Source organism: Xiphophorus hellerii, chromosome 7 (assembly GCF_003331165.1).
Source record: "Xiphophorus hellerii strain 12219 chromosome 7, Xiphophorus_hellerii-4.1, whole genome shotgun sequence".
Taxonomy (NCBI): domain Eukaryota; kingdom Metazoa; phylum Chordata; class Actinopteri; order Cyprinodontiformes; family Poeciliidae; genus Xiphophorus; species Xiphophorus hellerii.
This window is the reverse complement of record NC_045678.1, coordinates 26,102,615-26,121,541: the sequence shown is the minus strand read 5'-3', so window position 1 is coordinate 26,121,541 and position 18,927 is coordinate 26,102,615. Positions and strand designations below refer to the sequence as shown.

Sequence of the window (18,927 nt, the reverse complement as noted above, 5' to 3'; positions counted from 1 at the left end):
GCGCTACACGTCCACTCCCCCCGAGTCTTCCTGTCACCGACCGTGTATCATCCCGACAGAAAACGTACCGAGTCGTCAAGTTAGGAGCTTTTCTCTTCTCTCTATAAGCCCCGAGGTTAGAGTGAGATCCGGAAAAGGGAACTGTGTGGAAACTATGCGGCGTTTGGAAGAGTGCTGTGCGCAACGGGACGCGTCAGTCTGGCACCGGCGGAGCCGAGAGAGAGACCTACCCGGGTGAGCGGCGGGGACTCAGCCCTGACCCGACAAATTAGAGAGCGCCGGGAAGGAGAGCGAGGGAGGGTGGAGGCAATGAACTGATACTAATACCTTGGAACTGGTTATCTGATACAAATGTTGGAGTGCATGAAGCAATCTTAAGAACATAAAGTGACACATAATTTCTAAGTTTCAGCTTGTAAAACAGAAAAAAGCTCGACTGGCAAAACAAAACAAAAATCAGTGTCATTCCTGATTTCACAAATCTCCCAAAATTCAAAATGTTGTTTTAAAAAGTCTTATGTTAAAGTTTGTCAATTTCTCGCTTTGCCATGGAGCTCTTTGGGGTAACTTTCTTTAGATTTTTAAACCAAAAAGTTGATTTATTTAATCAATTCAGTTCATAAAGAAAAAATTGCATGTCATGCAGTTTCTATTCAATTTTTCAATTCAGTGCAAAAATCTTAGTTATCAACAACCTAGGTAATATGCTCCATTATTAATTATTCAAAGTGATTTAAAAAGTTTCAAATGAAACCCAGCAGATTGTTCCTTTAAACACACAAGCGCCCATTTATTTTAATTCTGCTAACTATGGTTCAAAGCCAATAAAATTCAGCTTCTTAGAAGGTCCATAAAGCCAAGGAAAATAGTATTTTCAATGAAAAGAGATATATTTTGGCCTTCGTGTGGCATACACAATCATGAAGTCGAATCCTTGCATGACTGTTGTATAGCAGTCGGTAATTGACACCTTCTACAAGGAGGACAAACCACAAAAGGTCATTGCTAAAAGAGCTTGTTGCTCACAGAGTGCTCTATCCAAGCCTGTTTATGGAAAGATGAGTGGAAGAAGAAAATGTGGTAGGAAAAAAATGCAGATGCTGCAGAAATATCAAGAGCCTTGAGATGATCATAAGGTACACTGGAATGACAGAAACTCCAAAGAGAAACTGGTACGCCCATATGTTCATATGAAAATACAGGTGGTACTGTAATGATCAGTTAAACTGAATTCAGGTTTTTCCACTAAGGTAAAAAATACCTGTCTGAGTGTTATAAATCAATGTATGAATTTCACTTTTTGATTTGAGCAACTGAAATAAATGAGTGTTTTACTGATATTCTAATTCACTGAAACTCACTTGAATACTTTGACTAGACTACTATAGTGTGTTGACTTCTTTCTTTTTGAGCCAAGCCTTTTAAAGATTTTTTTATTGTGTTCCTGATCCTTTTCATGTTCAAAGGCCTGTAATCACTCACACTTCAGCTTTTAAACATGTCAGATCATTAGTTTTTTTCATGATTGTGTGGATCATTACATGGCTAAACCATCTAAGAAAAATCATTTGGTGATATTACCCTTTTTTGAGAAACTAAATTTAACATTTCCATTATTTCTAATGTTTCATCATTAAAATTAGTACATCAAATTAATCACTACGTGTGCAGTGAGTTTACATAATGCATGAGTTTGATTTTTTTTTATTTTATTGAATTACAGCAAAAAGTATATATTTTTGTAATATTTTAATTTGTGATGCACGGAGAAAAATCTGGTGTCGATCCAGCGTTTTGTTCCGCTTTCCTTCAGGACTGAAATGATTATGGTAGTTAAACACTGCCATCTTGTGCTCAGGTGGAGCAAACTCCACTGCATAGGCTTTATTTTTATTTTTTATATAAACAGTACTAGACATTATATTGCATGGCTCATTTAGTCAATGTAAGTTTAATGTCACAAATAATAATGCAAATAGAGTATAATAACAATAATAGTAAATTCATTATTATACCTCAGTAAAGATGTTCTGCCAACAAGTCTACTGAAAATCTATGGAATCAGAATTGCTCAGAAGCAAATATTATCTGCTTTTTATATTTGAATTTGTTCCACTTTATAGAAGAGTTTTGTTTTTCTCACTCAGCTTCCTTAACTCTGTTTTTTGGAGCTTTAATAAACAGAAGTATGAAGTCTTTATATATATATATATAATTATAAAAAGACTATCTGTTGTTCTATTGTTGTAAGCGCAGAATTTAAAACACATTTAAGACATTTTAACCTCAGCTGAAAGGACATGCCTTTGTACTGCCTTTTCAAAGTGTATAAAACTGTCTCCCTTTGTCTACAGTTTGTTTTGAGCCCAATGTCAAAAGACACTTTACTCTGAATCAGTTCAACGGTGACACATCTACAAGGTCTTGTATTTTATTCTCTTCCAAACACCTTTGTGTGGTTTCATGTTGTGCCACAATATCAGAACTGCACAAAAATGTAGCAGGTAACAATGACTGAGCCTAAGTTGGCTGAGTAGGAGAGTAATTCTGCTTTTTCAGATCTCAGACCAGTCAGGAGGGGGAAAAGTGTGTAGAAAGAGGTTAAATGACAGTGAGGTTCACAGATTTTTCTTCTGAAAATTTTCTTTAATATTGGCCTTTAGCTTGTCTCCATTGTTTTCTTTTGTGTCTCTTATCCTCCAAGTAATCAAAGCTGTTTAGACTCTCTATGGGGTTACATTCAGGCCAGTAAAGCACGGTAATACAGTGGTCATTGAAGCACATGTTGGTAGTTTTGGTTCTATGGATAGCTGCCAATTCCTCCAGGAAACTGAAATCTGCATGTCCAGACAGCTTGTCAGAATCAAAATCAGCTTTATTCACCAAAATGTGTGCACAAAAAAAGGATTTTCAAGAGTTCACAGAGTACAGACAAAAAGTATAAAAATATAAACCATAAGGGAAATAAAATAAGGATAAAGGAACAATATGTAGATGTATTTGCAGCCATTTTCTTTATATGTAGGATAAAAAAAGGAGCAAAAAAGCTTATTTTGTTCCTCTGTGTAGCTGCTGATTGACTGTAAGGTATTTGTTGTGTTCCGGGGGACAGACTGGGGGGGAAGAAACTGTTTGTGGAGAAGCTGGTTTTAACAAACAGCACTCTGTTACCTGAAGGTAAAAGTGTGTCCAGGATGTGTGGGGTCTGCAGAGACGTTAGCCTCCATTTTCCTGATCCTAGATATGTACAGGTCCTGTTTAGACTTGGCCTGATAATATTCCTGTTGCTAGTGGAGCATTTGTTAACTCATTGAGAAGTTCTTACTTACTGGAAAACAAAATTGGTGGTTTTGATAAGCTGTAATACTCAAAATTTGGAGAAATGCATGCTTGAAATACAGTACACCACTGTGTACAATAAATCCATAATATTAGTTTCTTTTTAGACTTGAATTACCTAAATACATTTTTCACTGATATTATTATTTGATGAGATGCACCTGTATGGCCTTTCAAAAACAAAATTCTAATAAATTTCTCAAATTAATAAAACTGACTCTGCTTAAAATGTCTGTCGAAAGAAAATATTTATTTTATTTTCAAGAATGCTATTACCATATTTAACAAAGTTGCAAATATCACATCAGCAAAACCTTGTTTTGCCTGAAAGGAACTAAGTTACATTGTAATAAGCAATAAAACAAACAAATTATCAAAGAATCAAGCAAATTATTGCTTGATCCTTTAAATTTATGCCTTTGACATGAACAAATAGAAAGCAAACAATGTGTCTTAATGTGTGGGGTAACAAAGAGTCTCTGGGTAATTAAAAACCACCTCTGTTAACGGCTGTCTGTCCAACTGTCTCCAAGGCAACCAAGTGTAAACGGACGACAGAAGGCACGAAGGACAAAAAAGAAGAAAATAGAAATTGCTTGCGTGGACAAGTCTGCTGAAAATAGATCAAAGGTTCGTTTGACAAATGCCTACAGAAGCTCAGAGGAGACACACAACCGGATTAGTTACTGATTGAAGCGACAGAGACAAGTGTAAGTAAAACACTTTATTAAAATGTTTCACTGTTGGTCATCATTTCAAGCTGCTGACAATCAATTCTGAGGAGTAATAGATACTGTTTTAATATCCAGAAGCTACTTTACTACTAATTTATTAACAAAAACCATTGCTTTATTGTGTAATTCGGCAATTCTGTGAGTTCTGCTCTTAGTTTTTAATAAACATTAAACCGGAAGAGATTTAGTCACTAAGGACGCACAACTAAGGACACAGGCAGCTCTCATTAACAAACGTTTTATAAATGACCAATCCTGCAGGGAAATAAACCTATAATATCCTTACACATTTTACCCAACACTGGATAATACAGACTTTATTATATATTGATTTACTGATATTTATTCCATTAAAAGAGACTTTCATGTGAGAATTCCTCCATTCACACATATAAACTGTCATTTGTAAATAAGCTCAATTATAGACAATGACGTGTTTATGGTGACTCCACAACGGTCGTAATGAGGGAAATATTTCCAGTCACGCCTTCTGTATGGTCCCAGTGGACGCCAGTGGGTCATTAGAGACTGACATCACACGAACATACTGACTGCCAAACACCGAGTTAAGAAAAACATCCTTACCTGTTCCACAGCTCAGAGGTGGCTCTTCTCATCTGACTTTTGATTATGAGGGCAATGGAGGCAAAGAAGAGGAGAGACACTGATGATGTGGAAGACGACGACGATGATGATGATGATGTGATGCATTTAGGAGAGCTGGAAGGAGAAAATGATCAGGTGGTTTTAGGACCACAGATGGAGATCCTGGATGTGCTGGAGGTCTCTGACGATGAAGAAGAAGAACGGAGACTGGTTGACCTCTTCACTGCTTGTCAAAGCAACAAGTCAGAGGTGAGTTACAGATAAATGTGCTCATATATGTAATTTAAAAAGTTTTGGATTATTAAAAAGATCGATGGAGAAAACAGTGTGGTCATGTGACACAGTAATTTTCCTCTCAATAACAACACCTGTTTACGAGCATGTAGGTGCGTCACATGATCTAAATGTTGCTCTATAAGCTCCACCCACCCTTTGGGAGTCATGTTGAAAATGACTTCCTGGTAACATGAGAAGGTTTCCTCTGAGAGATTAGTTACTAACAACGTAGATGTAAATCCTCATCCTTCATGATGAGGATTTACATCCTCATCCTTATAAAACCGAGATTAAACAGTTCACTGAAATATTTGAGAGCAACTTTGATAAAATACTGAAAAAACACAAAACGTTTTCCCTTCAAGTCTTGTTCATATAGATCTAACCAAAGCAGTCAGTCTTAGAGAGCAAAAGTCAAAATCATAGGATATAGGGTGTCAAATAACTGTGTTACGTTTGTGCAGCAAAATTTTTAGTTTGTGCCGTAATAAATTTTAAGATTTTACAGAAAAAATGTTTCCAGAGGTTACCAGAAAGGTTGATATAAATTAATTGTGCTATGTTTGTGCAACAAACATTTTGTTTGCCCTGTTATGATTTTTAAGATTTTTGTATCACAGGATTATTGACACTACATTTGTTTCATTTTGTAAATGTTGGAGGTCAGGGGAGGACTGATTGACCTTTGATGACCTCTGGAATTTATTAATATTGTTAAAATTATAGCAGCACAAATTAAAATTGTTGCTGCTCAGATGTAGCACAAACATTTGGCACCGTTTAAGTAATAGCCAGACTATCATTACAGATTTTCACACCAGCCTTTTTCTAGTCAACAATACTTTATCATATTAATTAAACTAATTGACCGGTTTGATCGGTGAGCTCAACAGGTGGTGCAGGGGCTGCTGAGGGCCGATGCTGACCTGACGGTGTGTAACCACAGACAACAGACCGCGCTGCACATCAGCCCACCTGAGCTCCAGGAGAAAATGGTGAGGTGGATGACGAGGCCCCATCTGTCCGCACAGGAGCAGCTGCTGCAGGCTGCCTGGCAGGGACACCTGGGCTCTGTGAGGCAGCTGCTGGTGAGTCTAAGATCTAAAGGTCAAGGTGAACTGCTCAGCAGAGATAGCAATAACTATTTCCTATCAGAATTTAGAGCAACAGCAAATTAGTCCGATTTTGGTCAGATTTATTCCAGACCAGAGTTAAATGTACTTTTAGGAGTATCTTTACTTTTTACTTTTACTTGAGTAATTTTATCATGACGTATTGCTGCTCTTATTTGAGTAAAATTTCTGGATTCTCTACTCAACTTTTATTAAATGTCTTTAGCTTTGTGTGTAACAAGCTGAAGGATTAATAATGATTCTGGGTTTGTGTGTGTTTCTCAGTCTCAGACAGTCAGTGTGGATGTGAACTTTCCCAATAGTGACGGCGCAACAGCAGTGATCCTAGCCGTCAGAGACGTCGACCTGTTTCAGGACATGGCAGCATGGTTACCATGGGAACACAAACCTGTGGAGGTGGTCAAGGAGCTTCTAAAGTTGTCAGCGTAAGGAAAAACCTGGCTAGACATTCTACACTTTCTGAAAAAAAAAAGCTTTGAAACACCTCCAAAGAGTCTGAATAACTATTGATCCAGACCACTTTTAAATAGAAACATGACGAGCTAATCTAATTTGTATATTTATTTTCTTGAGCGACCATGCTGCTGCTTAGGGTTGTTAACATTTTTCTTTAGTGATTTGCGAGTTCGAGACCACAACGGCTGCTCTGCCCTCCACTACGCTGCTAATCTCAGCAGCCGTCTGATGGAAGAGATTGTTCCGGTTCTGATCGAGGCTCTGGGTCACACAGGTACACGCAAACACACTGATTCACACACTAATACATTAAAATCAGGTACACACTAACACACTGATTCACACACTAATACATTAAAATCAAATTTCAATGCTTACAAATCATTTACATTTGTGGAAAGAACCATAATAGCTCAAAATTATAGTGTGTTGTACTATAGCCACCAATAGACAAGAATAGATGTTAGAAATAGAACTTTCCAGTCAAGTAATCCAGACAACCTTTGACCTGGAGGAACAGACCCTAATCCTGGTCATGCCACAATTGGCTGAAAACCACAAAAATGTATGTTAGTGCTCCTTAAATTCTGATTTCAACAAGTCATATGATCTGTGAAGATAAATATGTTTTTTTAAATTTGTGAACAATATAACAAATTATTTGGAGATAATTTATAAAATGAAAAAACACAAAGGTCAGAATTGACATCCTTTGTTTTATCTGCCAACTTCCATTGATTTCAAGGCCGAGACTACTCAGGACATACAGTGTCTTCTCCTTCTTTAATACCTTGACAATTTTTTGCAGACGCTGATCTTAAGTCCTTGTCGGAACTTGAGAAATACTTGTTCCAGGATTTGGACTTTGGAGATTCAGACACAGAGCAGGATGCTGAGATCCTTTTACATCATCATAAAGCAAGAAGACATCAACACAGCGACCATTCTCACAGCCATAAACGGGTAAGAAAAACAAAAATTTGTTCTTACAAAGTGACTGGAGCTCACAGAGCTTAGAGATCTTTGAAAGTCACTTTAAGCATAAACTCAAGGAAACATACATGCTTAAGTTTGATAGAGGGTTTTATCTAAAACTGCTGTTGCATTCAGATATGCAGAGAACCACAGTGGAGCCAACATAGTTTTGTGTAAAAAGGTTGTACAATTGTGCATAAAGCTCACTAATGGCTTGGGTGTGGCTGAAGCTCTCAGGTTACACTAATTAACAAACACAGCAGTAGAACGGGAGTGAGCAATAACACACACCGCTTTGGGTTTTCTGTGTAGCCGCCATGCTTCATATAGGAAGGAGACGAGCCAGCAGCTGGTTAGCAGAAGGACGAAGCAGCTGGTCAGTGGAGACACGATGGAGTTTATATACGTCCCAGACACAGTCTGGGTATCGTACCTGTAATATGTCACCAAAATATTTAAAATAATATATACTAAAATGGTTTTAGAACCTAATGCAGCTGTAGTTAGTTAATTATGTTTTTACTTTAATAAAATAATACAAATAAAACTAAAGGATGTAAACTGTGTATACTGAAAAAAACATTGTTTACAGACCCTTGAACTTCTGCATATCAAGTCATTTTACAATCACAAATGTTAATTTTTTTTATTATGATTTTAGATGATAGATTAACAAAGCATTCCTAAAGTGGTGAATTGTGGGGAAGTTGAAATTAAATAACAAATGCACTTCAATTTTCATTAACAAGGAAAAATCTGAAATGTGTTTTGTGCATTTGAGTTCAGCTCCCTTTACTTTAATACCCCTAGTAAAACTCAGTGCAAATAATTGCTTTCATTTAATTAGTAAATAAATTCCACATGTGCACAATTTGTATATCTATATATAAATATATATTTAAGTGGCAGGTTGGACAAGGAGAGCATTAATCAGAGAGCGACCTACGGTAATTTTGGAGGAGTTGTTGCTTGTGCTCAGGTGGAAGAACCTGTTGAAATGACAGAAATAGCTTAGTGTAACACCGTACATACCTGGTCGTTATGTAAAACAACGCCATCGTTAAAAGATAGCCACAACAGGCCATATTGGGGACACAGTAAACATGTGGGAGAAAGTTGTCTAGTCAGATGAGGCCAAGATTAAACAAAGTGCTATGTGTCACCAAAAAACGAATCGTCGTCCTCACATTAAAAAAGGTTGATGACAAAAACACCTTTGATCTTTCCAGGCATCTCTGCAGACTTCAGGGAGTCTCCCTCAATCGGACAAGAAGGAGTTCAGCCAAGGTACGGGCTTCTTCAGCGACACTAAGGTCAAACTAAAGAGATTTGTTTCTACATATTTGATCCCAGAGAATAAATGGGTGACTAAGACAGCACCAAAGACTGACATTTTAGAGCCACCGAGTCTACATGATAAATGTTAGGTGTTATTAACATATCAGCTGTTTATTTAGGAAACATAAATGTGCAGTTTGTGAAACTCTACAGGGATAGGTCTGGTTTAGTCAGATGAGCCTACGAGTGAGTTTGAGGAAAAACTCCTCGAGTCTAACTATAGTGAAGAGCTGTGATGCTGTTTCTCTTCCAAAGACCCTGACTGTGAAACTTGTTAGAGTGCATGGCACCCTGAGGTCTTTGAAATACCAGGACTGTAGCCAAAATCTAGAGGTCTCTGCCAGAAACTGAAAATAGGTAGTCACCACAGAAAAATTCTCCAAAACATTTGGCTAAATCAACACAGCACTTAACCAGACACAAAATAACCTTCCTCACTGGCAAAAATTAAAGAAAGGCTGAAATATTTTTGTAAAGCTCTGCAGAGTACGTCTGTTTTAGAAATAGTCTTAGTACAGTACACTGAAAGAGAAGCATAATGGTCAGCATCCCAAATGGGCCACGAGATCAGATCACCTTCACAAAGGGGAGGGGATCTTAGGGAGACGAAGGAGAGAGAGGCTGTCCAGGATGGGAGGGGTCTTCCACACAATACAAAGCTCTCCTCTGAGAAACCTGCCTGAACATCTTTCACCTATGCATCCTCGACAGGCGGGCTTCAGCTCCAGAACAAAACCGAAGACTTTCAGAAAACAATTTCAGTGATTTAGACAAAAGATTATGTGAAATGAACGAAAGTGTAAGTGTAATATCTGGACATTTGAGCAGAGGGGATCAACGAGCTTAAACACAGGTACAGCAAGCTATCGATTTATAGTGAGCAGTAGTGTGTAATGTGTATGTGTCTCTTTTAAGGAATATTTAATTGAAAACAAACAGGGCAAGTTGAATTTGTTGCTTTGAATTAGCAAAAATGTGGTTTAATTTTAAAGAACCTACAATCTTCAAATCTTTTTAACATCACTGTCATTAGACACAACATTTCTTCTGTTTTTATTGTTTCTTTCCTCCTGGGATATAAAATTTTAATGTTGTAAATTATATCTCCATTACATAAGTTTATTCCTTTTTGCTTTACTGTTGGAAATGAGATCATAAACATTAAGTAAGATTGATGAGTGAATGTTTGTATTTCTGCCGCAGATAAGGGGATTCCCACCTGTTCCCAAATCGCCATGGAAACTCTGAAAAATCCCGGACGAGCCAATCAGGACGCAAGGAGGGGCAGCAGGTGGGCATGAAAAATTCACCATCTTTCTCTCACAAACATATTTTTATACTAATAAATCTACAATGTGTATTAGTGATGAAGAAAAGTAGTGTCTGTTCATATGTAACACCCAAATAGTTTCTGTGTGTACAGCTAAAACTCCTTACTTAACAAACAATCTCTTATACTGTACACTGCCTCCTGAGTTGGTTAGCATGTGCCTCTTACTTTGACACCAGCACTAGAAAAGAGGCCTATCTGGTTACGTTTGCAGGCCTGTGTGCGGGCACCTGTCACTGTGTCCAGAGGACAATCTGTTCTGCCCAAACAAGTCGGGTACACACAGACCGGGGCAGAGAACTTCGGTGAATCAGCTCATTGTCTGTTATGAGCAGCACTCACATTTGAATCAAGTTCAAGTTCTGAGAAGAGAATAAAACTCTTTGAGCTGCTCTAATTTCATAGAATCAGCTGCCAGAAATAGCATTTGGTTTGGTACAAGGAAATGAAAGTCAATCATTTTCATGATTTAACACGTCAACTAATATGGTTTATGAATGCGGCTTTTTTTATATGTAATTAGAGTTTGTTTCAGTAATCAAACAGATACTAAGAGAAGAGGACAATCTGATAGTGAGATATGACAATTGAGGAATATAATGAAAAGAAATGGATATAAAATGTATTCCTGCAGTCCCTCACTATGCTTAAAATGTCTCAGAGCCATAATGAATACGAACCATATGGACTTCCAACTTTCTGGTTCCAAATTCTGAACATATCAACAACCAGATTTTGGACATTATAATTTGTCTGTTTGTCTAATTTAATGAGATACAAATCATCATATGAGCACATAAACAGGTTGGTAAAACAGCTGGCTTTAAAATGTGCAGCAGTCTTTTTGGATTTTTCATATGTGGATTGGTGAGGAATTCCACTTTCAGTGGCATTTCCGTCTGATTTATCTGACTCTATGACATCATAAGACATCTGAAGTCATTTGACAGAATAGGGAAGAAAAATAAAACAACCAAAACTAGTGAAAGCATCAGGAAACCAGAGAAAACTAAATTACAAAAGCTACAAGCACCTCAGTATGATTGCAGATAATTTCTATCTACAGACACATCATCAGTATTTAAACTCTGACCTCATATCTAAACCACGTAACTGTCTTCTAACTTCCTTTTCTTATTTTATTTGCAGAGGTTTGTGTCTACCTAGTTTGTCCAACAGTCATAGACATAGTGACCATTCAGATGCTCTACTGTCATCTGGTTTTCTGAGTACCAGAACTGCTTGTCAGCCTGTACCCCCCAGACAAAGGTACAAACACACTCACATGTTAAGAACAGAAAGTAAGATGTATGTTTGTTGTTCTGCATGTGGCCATAACTAAAATAATACAAAAAGGCAATATCACAGCATTTACCTTGAGAAAATTAACTAAATAAGCATGAATAATTGGATTGCTTGACTGCAGAATGTCCATATGCTGTTTTTATAACTGAAAACTAATTATACAGAATCTTATGACACACAAACGTAATAAACATTCAAAATCAAATATTTCTGGGGGTTTTTTCTGACAGGCAGAGGACAAGAAGTGTGGTTGAAGTTTCTCCACCTTCCCATAGTCTGCTTTGTGTGCCAGAGTCCAGCCAACTCAGCCAATCAGCCCCAAGTATCATGGAGCCACTTCTGTGCCCCAACACCTTGATGCAGGCCAGAGCGCATATTCAGACCAGTAAGTAAGAACATAGCTGATGTGTGCAAAATGCAAATATTTGGATGTTGTTAACACTGTAATATTTTCGTGTTTACAGGACTGAGCTCTCAAAGTACTTTAAATGATCAAAGGGTGAGTTTTAATGACTTAAAACTATTTAACAGAAATAAATTTTTTAGCAGTAAATAAATGGAATTTTTGAGTGATTGTTGCCTTTCTATCATCCTGAACCAATCTCATTTGACCACTAATTCTAGCATTGCATTTCTGTCCATACAACAGCTTCTCTACAGATATTTTCTCTTTTTCAAATCATTCTTGGTACACCTGAAAGATGGTTGTGCATGCAAATTCCAGTGATCAGCGGTTTTTAAAAACACTCACGTTCATTTGGTGTTAACAAATGATGCGACATTTAAAGTAACCTAAATCCTCTTTTGACCCCAACCCAAGGCAAGTTGTCTAGTTGGCTAAATGCATTGAGCAGCTGGCATCTGATTATGCTTTTTACAAATTTTATTAACATGAAATTAATCAGGTGGATTTAATAAAGTGGCCATTGAGTGTATATGTATGTGTTCCCATTTTCACTAGGTTTTCCTTTGGTGGAATTTCCTTCCATTTAGACATTCTCAGAATTTTCAATTTTTTTTGGATTATTCAACACTCTAGCCATATAAGTCATGCATGAAAATGTGTTTTATATTTATACAGCTTGCCTACACCACTGAACTGCTATCTGTATTTCCAGGGTCCTTTGCCAGCCTTCCACTCCCACACACCCAAGCTTCTGGTGCCCATTGAGGGTCGCCCAAGACATAGCAAGGCTCTGCCACCACTGAAACCCCATGTTCCTCTAAAGCCCATTAGCCGGAGCCCTCTTTCCAGCAGAGCTGAGCTGAGAAAAGAGAGGCAGTCCTGGGGCAGCTCATGCAGTGGTCCTTCAAATGATGGTAGTGAGGAAAGTGGATCCAGTAGCAGCAGCCAGAGTTCCATCAACTTGGAAAATGAGGATGATTCTGGACAAATCCAAGAAACATCTACTAAGGACAGAAATCTGACGTTTGTAAAAGATAGAATGTTGCAGGATTCAAATGACAGAATTACATCAGAGGCAGATTTTTTTGGAGAAACAACACGACATGTTAAAGCAAAACTGTGCTCATTGGTCAACAGATCAATACATGACAGAGAAAGAGACTATGTCAATTGTACTAATCATGCAACAGTAGAAAAAGCTGATTCACACCATCCAAAAGAGGCCGATAAGAGTGAGTGTGTAAAAGAATGTAACCACTTTGAGAGTAATAAAAAGTCAGATGCATATGTGTTTAGTGAAGTCAAGCAAAATACGAGCCACACAACTGAGTCAAAGACTGGAACAAGCAACAAAACTAAAAATGATGCAAAGGGTCTTGAAGATGATGCTACTGGTTGTTTTGAAGAAGATTCTGAAAATGAACAGATGGATCCAGAAAGCACAGCATCAGCTAGAAATCAAGAAAACACGGCAGAAGACGTAAGAGATTGCAGTGCAGTTACTGCTGTGGAGAAAACCGGCTTCTTTCCTGTGGATCCCAAGAAATACGAGAAGATGTTTAAAGCCCGGAATAAAGAGAGTAAAACTAGGATGAACTTTCACTTGAAGGCAAAAAATTCAACTATTCATTCTCTCAACAAAGATGCAAGAGTCATCAGTGGTAACCACTCCAAAATTAACATAAAGTACTCTGCCATTCCCACAATGGACAAAGACAAAAGCAAGAAAATTAAATCTGGAAATACGGCTCTCCTCAGTGTGGGTACTCTAACCCCACGTAACATTTATGAACCACACAGCAACAAAATACATCAGCTGATATCAATGAGGGAGCTAAAAAGTGCCCAGCAGTTGAAGAAACCAGGCTCAGGTGGAAAACCCCCAAGATCTAAATCTGCTGTGGACCTCATCACTTACAGAGACATGTTTCAGCAGATACAGAGTGGCAGCGAAGGACCAGCCATGTATGAGATGTTTGCTGGGCCATTATTTGAAAATCATCGGGTCTCCAACTCATGTGAGAAACCTAAAGAGAGACAACTACAGGTCATGCCAACAAGAAAGACAAAACAAAGCCACAAAGTCAAACACAAACCAGTACAGAATAAGCCAAAGAGAAAGTCAGTGGAGAGCACAGCTACTTTGACTAAAAGCAAACCAAAACCAATGTCATCGCAAATCAAAACACAGTCTACCACTAATAGCTGCAGAACAGACAAAAGCCCTAAACTCAAAGATGAAACTGATGATGAGAAGGAGGTTGAGTTTAGTCATAAGTCTTCTAAGGATGAATTTGAAGATCACATTTTATCAACCATAGTGGAAGCTCTTTCTAAAAATGGATCTGAAACATTACAACCACAAGAGGAAACTCTGACAGAACCCATAACTTCCCTTTATGGTGTTGATGCTAGAAATCACAAAACTTCAAGTAAATCAACAAGAAACTCAGCTAAAAAAGATCCACAGTTGGCTCAGTCACTAGACCCTCTGCAGGCACACATCAACACTTGGACATCTTCAGACAGTACCTGCCACACCCTGATGTCACCAGTTTACAGGAAGTTTCTGGATGAGGTGGGGGAGGGTCCGCTGACAGATGATCTACTGCAATGTCTGGCAGAGGAGCTGATCTCTTTGGATGAGAGGGATGTTTCTGCAGCTCTTGAAAACTCAGAACATGGAAAAAAGGAGTTCCATGGTGAAGAAGAGCATGTATCAGGAAAAAAAGCACCTCCGGAGGTAATATTTTGAGCCTAAAAATGACTAAATCAAGTTTCTATGTCTTTAGTCATTGCGGAGATTGGGATGACAGTTCCCAACTCAAGTGGTCAATAGGAAAGATGCAACCTGGACCAGTCACCAGTCCATTACAGAAGCAAACAACCATAACAACCCTACACACACATAAGGGCAATTGAGAAACCAATTAACCTAACATACAGTCATATTCATGAAATTAAAGCATGCATTCCGATGAGTCATATTGACCAGACTTAGAGTACCTTTAGAAAATAACAACCTTGAAAACAGGTAGTAAACATACATTTCATTAAGCTTACCTTGATATGTAAAAAAAATATTTTTAGGTCTGATGTAATATTCTAATCTTAAATGTCTTGTTTTCATTAGCTGCAAGTGTTAAAATCATTATACTGTAGTTAACATAAAGGACTAAAAACATAAATGGTGTGTAATAAACTTTGAATTGAAGACGACATATGTCTTCGACAAACATATCTATAAGAGGGTGTCCTATTTTTCCATGACTGTTCCTTCCTTTACTTTCTAGCATTTATGACAGACATCTGTCAATCCAAAGCTGAAGATCGAAGGACAAAAATTGATGTAAAGCTAAAATCCAGCAAATTCTGATGTCTGCACCTGTGTGTTTGAAGTACTTTAATTAGATAATTATGTCTCTATGCATTTCATTGCAGGTTGCTCGAAATGACAGTAACTCTTACCTTGGATCAGGGTTGGTTGCAAATGACACCATAACATGGGCTAAGGGTGAAGTACTGGGGAAGGGTGCCTATGGGACAGTAAGTATTCAAATAACGTTGCAGCTAAGTACATTAGTAAGTTGCTGATAAAATAGTGTTGGTATTTTGTACTAGAAACATATCCCAGTGCTGTAACTTGCTAAAAATAAGAACTTATATCAAGTTAGTCTTACTTTTCAGTGCAGATTATTTCAGCAGTATGTCTTCAAACAACTTTGACTCAAATCATTATCTCACCAGGTGTACTGTGGTCTGACCAGTCAGGGCCAGTTGATAGCTGTAAAGCAGGTTTGCCTGGATTCGTCTGACCCTGATGCTGCAAAGAAGGAGTACAATCGTCTTCAGGGGGAAGTGGAGTTACTTAAAACCCTTTGCCACAGCAATATTGTTGGCTTTCTGGGAACATCTCTTTATCAACATGTTGTTTCCATCTTCATGGAGTATATCCCTGGTGGATCTATTGCTAGCATACTTCACAGGTTGAAATTATTTGTTGCTTACTTTAAAATATCTTGCAAAAAGTTTGAATGCCAAATTAATAAGGACTGTTCCATTTTCCCCTTAGATTTGGTCCTCTGCCAGAACGAGTGTTGGCTCTGTACACCCATCAGATCCTGGAAGGGGTGGCATTCCTTCATCAGAACAGAGTGATTCATCGGGACTTAAAAGGAAACAATGTCATGTTGATGCCAACTGGTGTCATCAAGCTCATAGACTTTGGTTGTGCACGACGCCTCAGCTGCCTTAACCACACAGCTCCAAACAGTGGAGAGCTGCTGAAATCCATCCACGGTACACCTTATTGGATGGCGCCAGAGGCAAGTTAGATTTGTTTATTTTTTAGGGTTTTGTAAAAATTTGAATTTGTGAGATGTGATGGAAATTTGATCTAAGTTCTTTTTGACGTTGGACGATCAACTTAGGATGAATTCACACCAGCTGTGTTTAGTCCATTTTAATAAAACTCTAGTTTGTCTAGAAAGTCCGGTTCGTTTGGAGAGGCATGAATTCTTAATCGAACTCTGATGTGGACCAAACAAGCAAACTCTGGTTTGTCTCCAAACCTAGGTGTAGGTTGAATTAAAGTGAACTCTGATGCGGTTTGAATGCTTATGTGAATGCCAAGCAGACAAGAGACCGCTCCGAAAATGAACTAGAGCGCATGGCATCTAGGCCAATAGAACCAAAACAAATGCAAAAGTCTAGCATTAGAGGGAGAGATGGCTTGTGGTATTTTACCAAAGACAAATCCTAAAACTGCTCAAATCCGATGCTAGTGCCATTTTTGTTTACATTTTGTGAAGAAGGAAGTTATGTTCATATCTTTTTTTTAGGTTTTGTATCATCTACTTTAGAAGTTCTTGGTGCAATGGCACCATGAGCAAGGAGGAAAACAGGTTTTCAATTAGTTTGGATCGTTTGACAGTGCAGTGTGAAAGCAAACCGCACCAGCTGATAATGTAATAAGTCGCAATTTTGGTCCCCAACCAAACCTACCGGACTATCAGGTGGACAACACACTTAGAAAGTCCGATGTTTTTCACCAACTATTATCTCAAAGTCCTTCAAGGCGGTTTTTATGAACTATATAAAGACATGCAGATGTCCTGTCCTTTTGTCTCCTGTTATTTTTCTAACCAGATCATCAATGAATCAGGGTATGGCCGGAAGTCAGATATTTGGAGTGTTGGTTGCACAGTGTTTGAAATGGCCACAGGGAAACCACCTCTTGCACATATGGATAAAATGGCTGCCTTGTTCTACATTGGGGCTAGAAAAGGGCTAATGCCATCCCTGCCAGATGGCTTCTCAGAGAATGCCAAGGACTTTGTAAAAATCTGTCTGACAAGGTAAGTGCTAAATTTATGATTTAATTATGACAGTATCAAACTGTCATGGTGTTAGTAACGTCTTACTGTGATATCTGCAACTTATTGTCTTTTTAATTTGTAGTGACCAGAGCGTACGGCCATCAGCTGACCAGTTACTGAAACATTCCTTCATTCCTAAAGGGCACACAAGTATCAAATACTGTGAAGCACAGAAAAATAAATGTTGTGGTACAAAAGTGAGTGTTTAAATTGGGATAACTGCTGTTCTTAAATTCAGAGGCATTAAATAATATCTAATCATTTAAGTTCACAGTTCAAAAATTAATATATTGTGGTATCAAAACCACTGTGAATGCACTCCAAATAATATAATTGCGTATAAATTGCAGATATTATTGTACCCTTTAGATTAACAAATGTGCCAATTTTATAAAATTGTGTGTGAAGTGTATTCAGTACTGAATGTTTAATGGTTTGTATAGAATAAATGTCAAAGCAGATGACAAATCTACAAAACAGTCAAATGCCACATTTTAAACTATTGCCATTGAAACATCAGTTCTATGGTTATGAGATGAAGGTACATTTCAAATTGGAATATCATAAACATCTGAAATTGTTTCAGTGTTTCAATTCAAAAAGTAAAATAAATTATACAAAAATATACATTTCAAATTATAATAGTCTAAAGCTAATCTAAATAATTCAAATTAAAGATTTTGAGCCTACAAATGTTACTTATAGATCCTATATGGTGTTTAGGACAGCTGGAGCCATCAGTTATATGCTAATTTTTTAACAGTTTTTTTCTTCCACTCAACTTCCCAACACAACCCATTGACTTTTAGTGAATTATCCTCCATGTGTCAGTAAGCAGTATTCACAATGCTTGAATAGGTCAAGGTTTTTATGGTAAAAAACATAAAAATATTTTGTCTTATGTAGTTTTCTGTTACAGAAAAAATGTTGGGTCGTCATTAGCTGAAGCCGCAGTTAAATCTAACCACAAACAATTGAAATATATCACTGTGTGTATTGAAACTTTCGGAATATGTTCTACTTCATTAAAATACATTTAGGTTTCAAACCTACATCTGAGTGCAGTGGTAGCGGTTTTAAATGTTTAAAACAAATTAAAAGATGCTTTCAGCTGATTTAAATGAGTAAAATTACATTTGTAGATTGTAAATTAATCCTGAATACTGTACACTGATCAGTGATTAACTTCAGTCTTTATGTTGAATAAATGTATTGGGCCAGTTTTATACATATCAAATTAACTAGAACTAAAATGTTCATGATCATATAAACTCCAAGTAATTCCTCTTAATGGTTCAGTGCTGTAAGTATTTGCCCCAAAAGATTTTTTATTTACTCACAAAACGAATGATCTGTCTTTTTTCAGATCATAAAAAAAAAGACAGACATGAGTAAATAAAAAAGCTGTTCTCAAATTATTTCCTGTAAAAAGTTCATTTTCCTTTGTACATGAAGCATTTAAAACTGTTTTACTCAGGACATGAAATGAAATTTTAATACTGATCTGAAATACTACATGCGACAGAAAACGCAAAAGAAAACTATAAGGCAGGAAATACTTGTCCACAGCCCTCCACCATAGAGGAATAAACCATGTTTACCATTTAAAAATGAATTGCATGCCATATTAAAAAGAAAAAAAGATTTTGTA

At 37.4% G+C, this 18,927-nt stretch overlaps 1 protein-coding gene across 1 annotated transcript; it reads left to right on the top strand.

Moving 5' to 3' along the window:
• Positions 1-145: 145 nt before the first annotated feature.
• map3k19 (mitogen-activated protein kinase kinase kinase 19) lies at positions 146-18,910 on the top strand. The gene is made up of 18 exons (XM_032566876.1): positions 146-234; positions 3,873-4,049; positions 4,670-4,928; positions 5,849-6,043; positions 6,353-6,513; positions 6,703-6,818; positions 7,353-7,507; positions 8,749-8,806; positions 10,061-10,148; positions 11,337-11,456; positions 11,723-11,877; positions 11,957-11,991; positions 12,611-14,641; positions 15,340-15,444; positions 15,646-15,884; positions 15,971-16,223; positions 17,047-17,255; positions 17,359-18,910. Exons 3-18 carry the CDS (start codon positions 4,704-4,706, stop codon positions 17,483-17,485), a joined length of 4,272 nt encoding a protein of 1,423 aa, XP_032422767.1. The 5' UTR covers positions 146-234; positions 3,873-4,049; positions 4,670-4,703; the 3' UTR covers positions 17,486-18,910.
• Positions 18,911-18,927: the final 17 nt, after the last annotated feature.

Bases quoted from the DNA above. Each gene is read 5' to 3' on its own strand.
- map3k19 (XM_032566876.1), top strand. From the start codon at position 4,704: ATGAGGGCAATGGAGGCAAAGAAGAGGAGAGACACTGATGATGTGGAA. The intron at 6,819-7,352 runs GTACACGCAAAC...AATTTTTTGCAG, and splicing joins CGAGGCTCTGGGTCACACAG to ACGCTGATCTTAAGTCCTTG. The intron at 15,885-15,970 runs GTTGAAATTATT...TTTTCCCCTTAG, and splicing joins ATTGCTAGCATACTTCACAG to ATTTGGTCCTCTGCCAGAAC.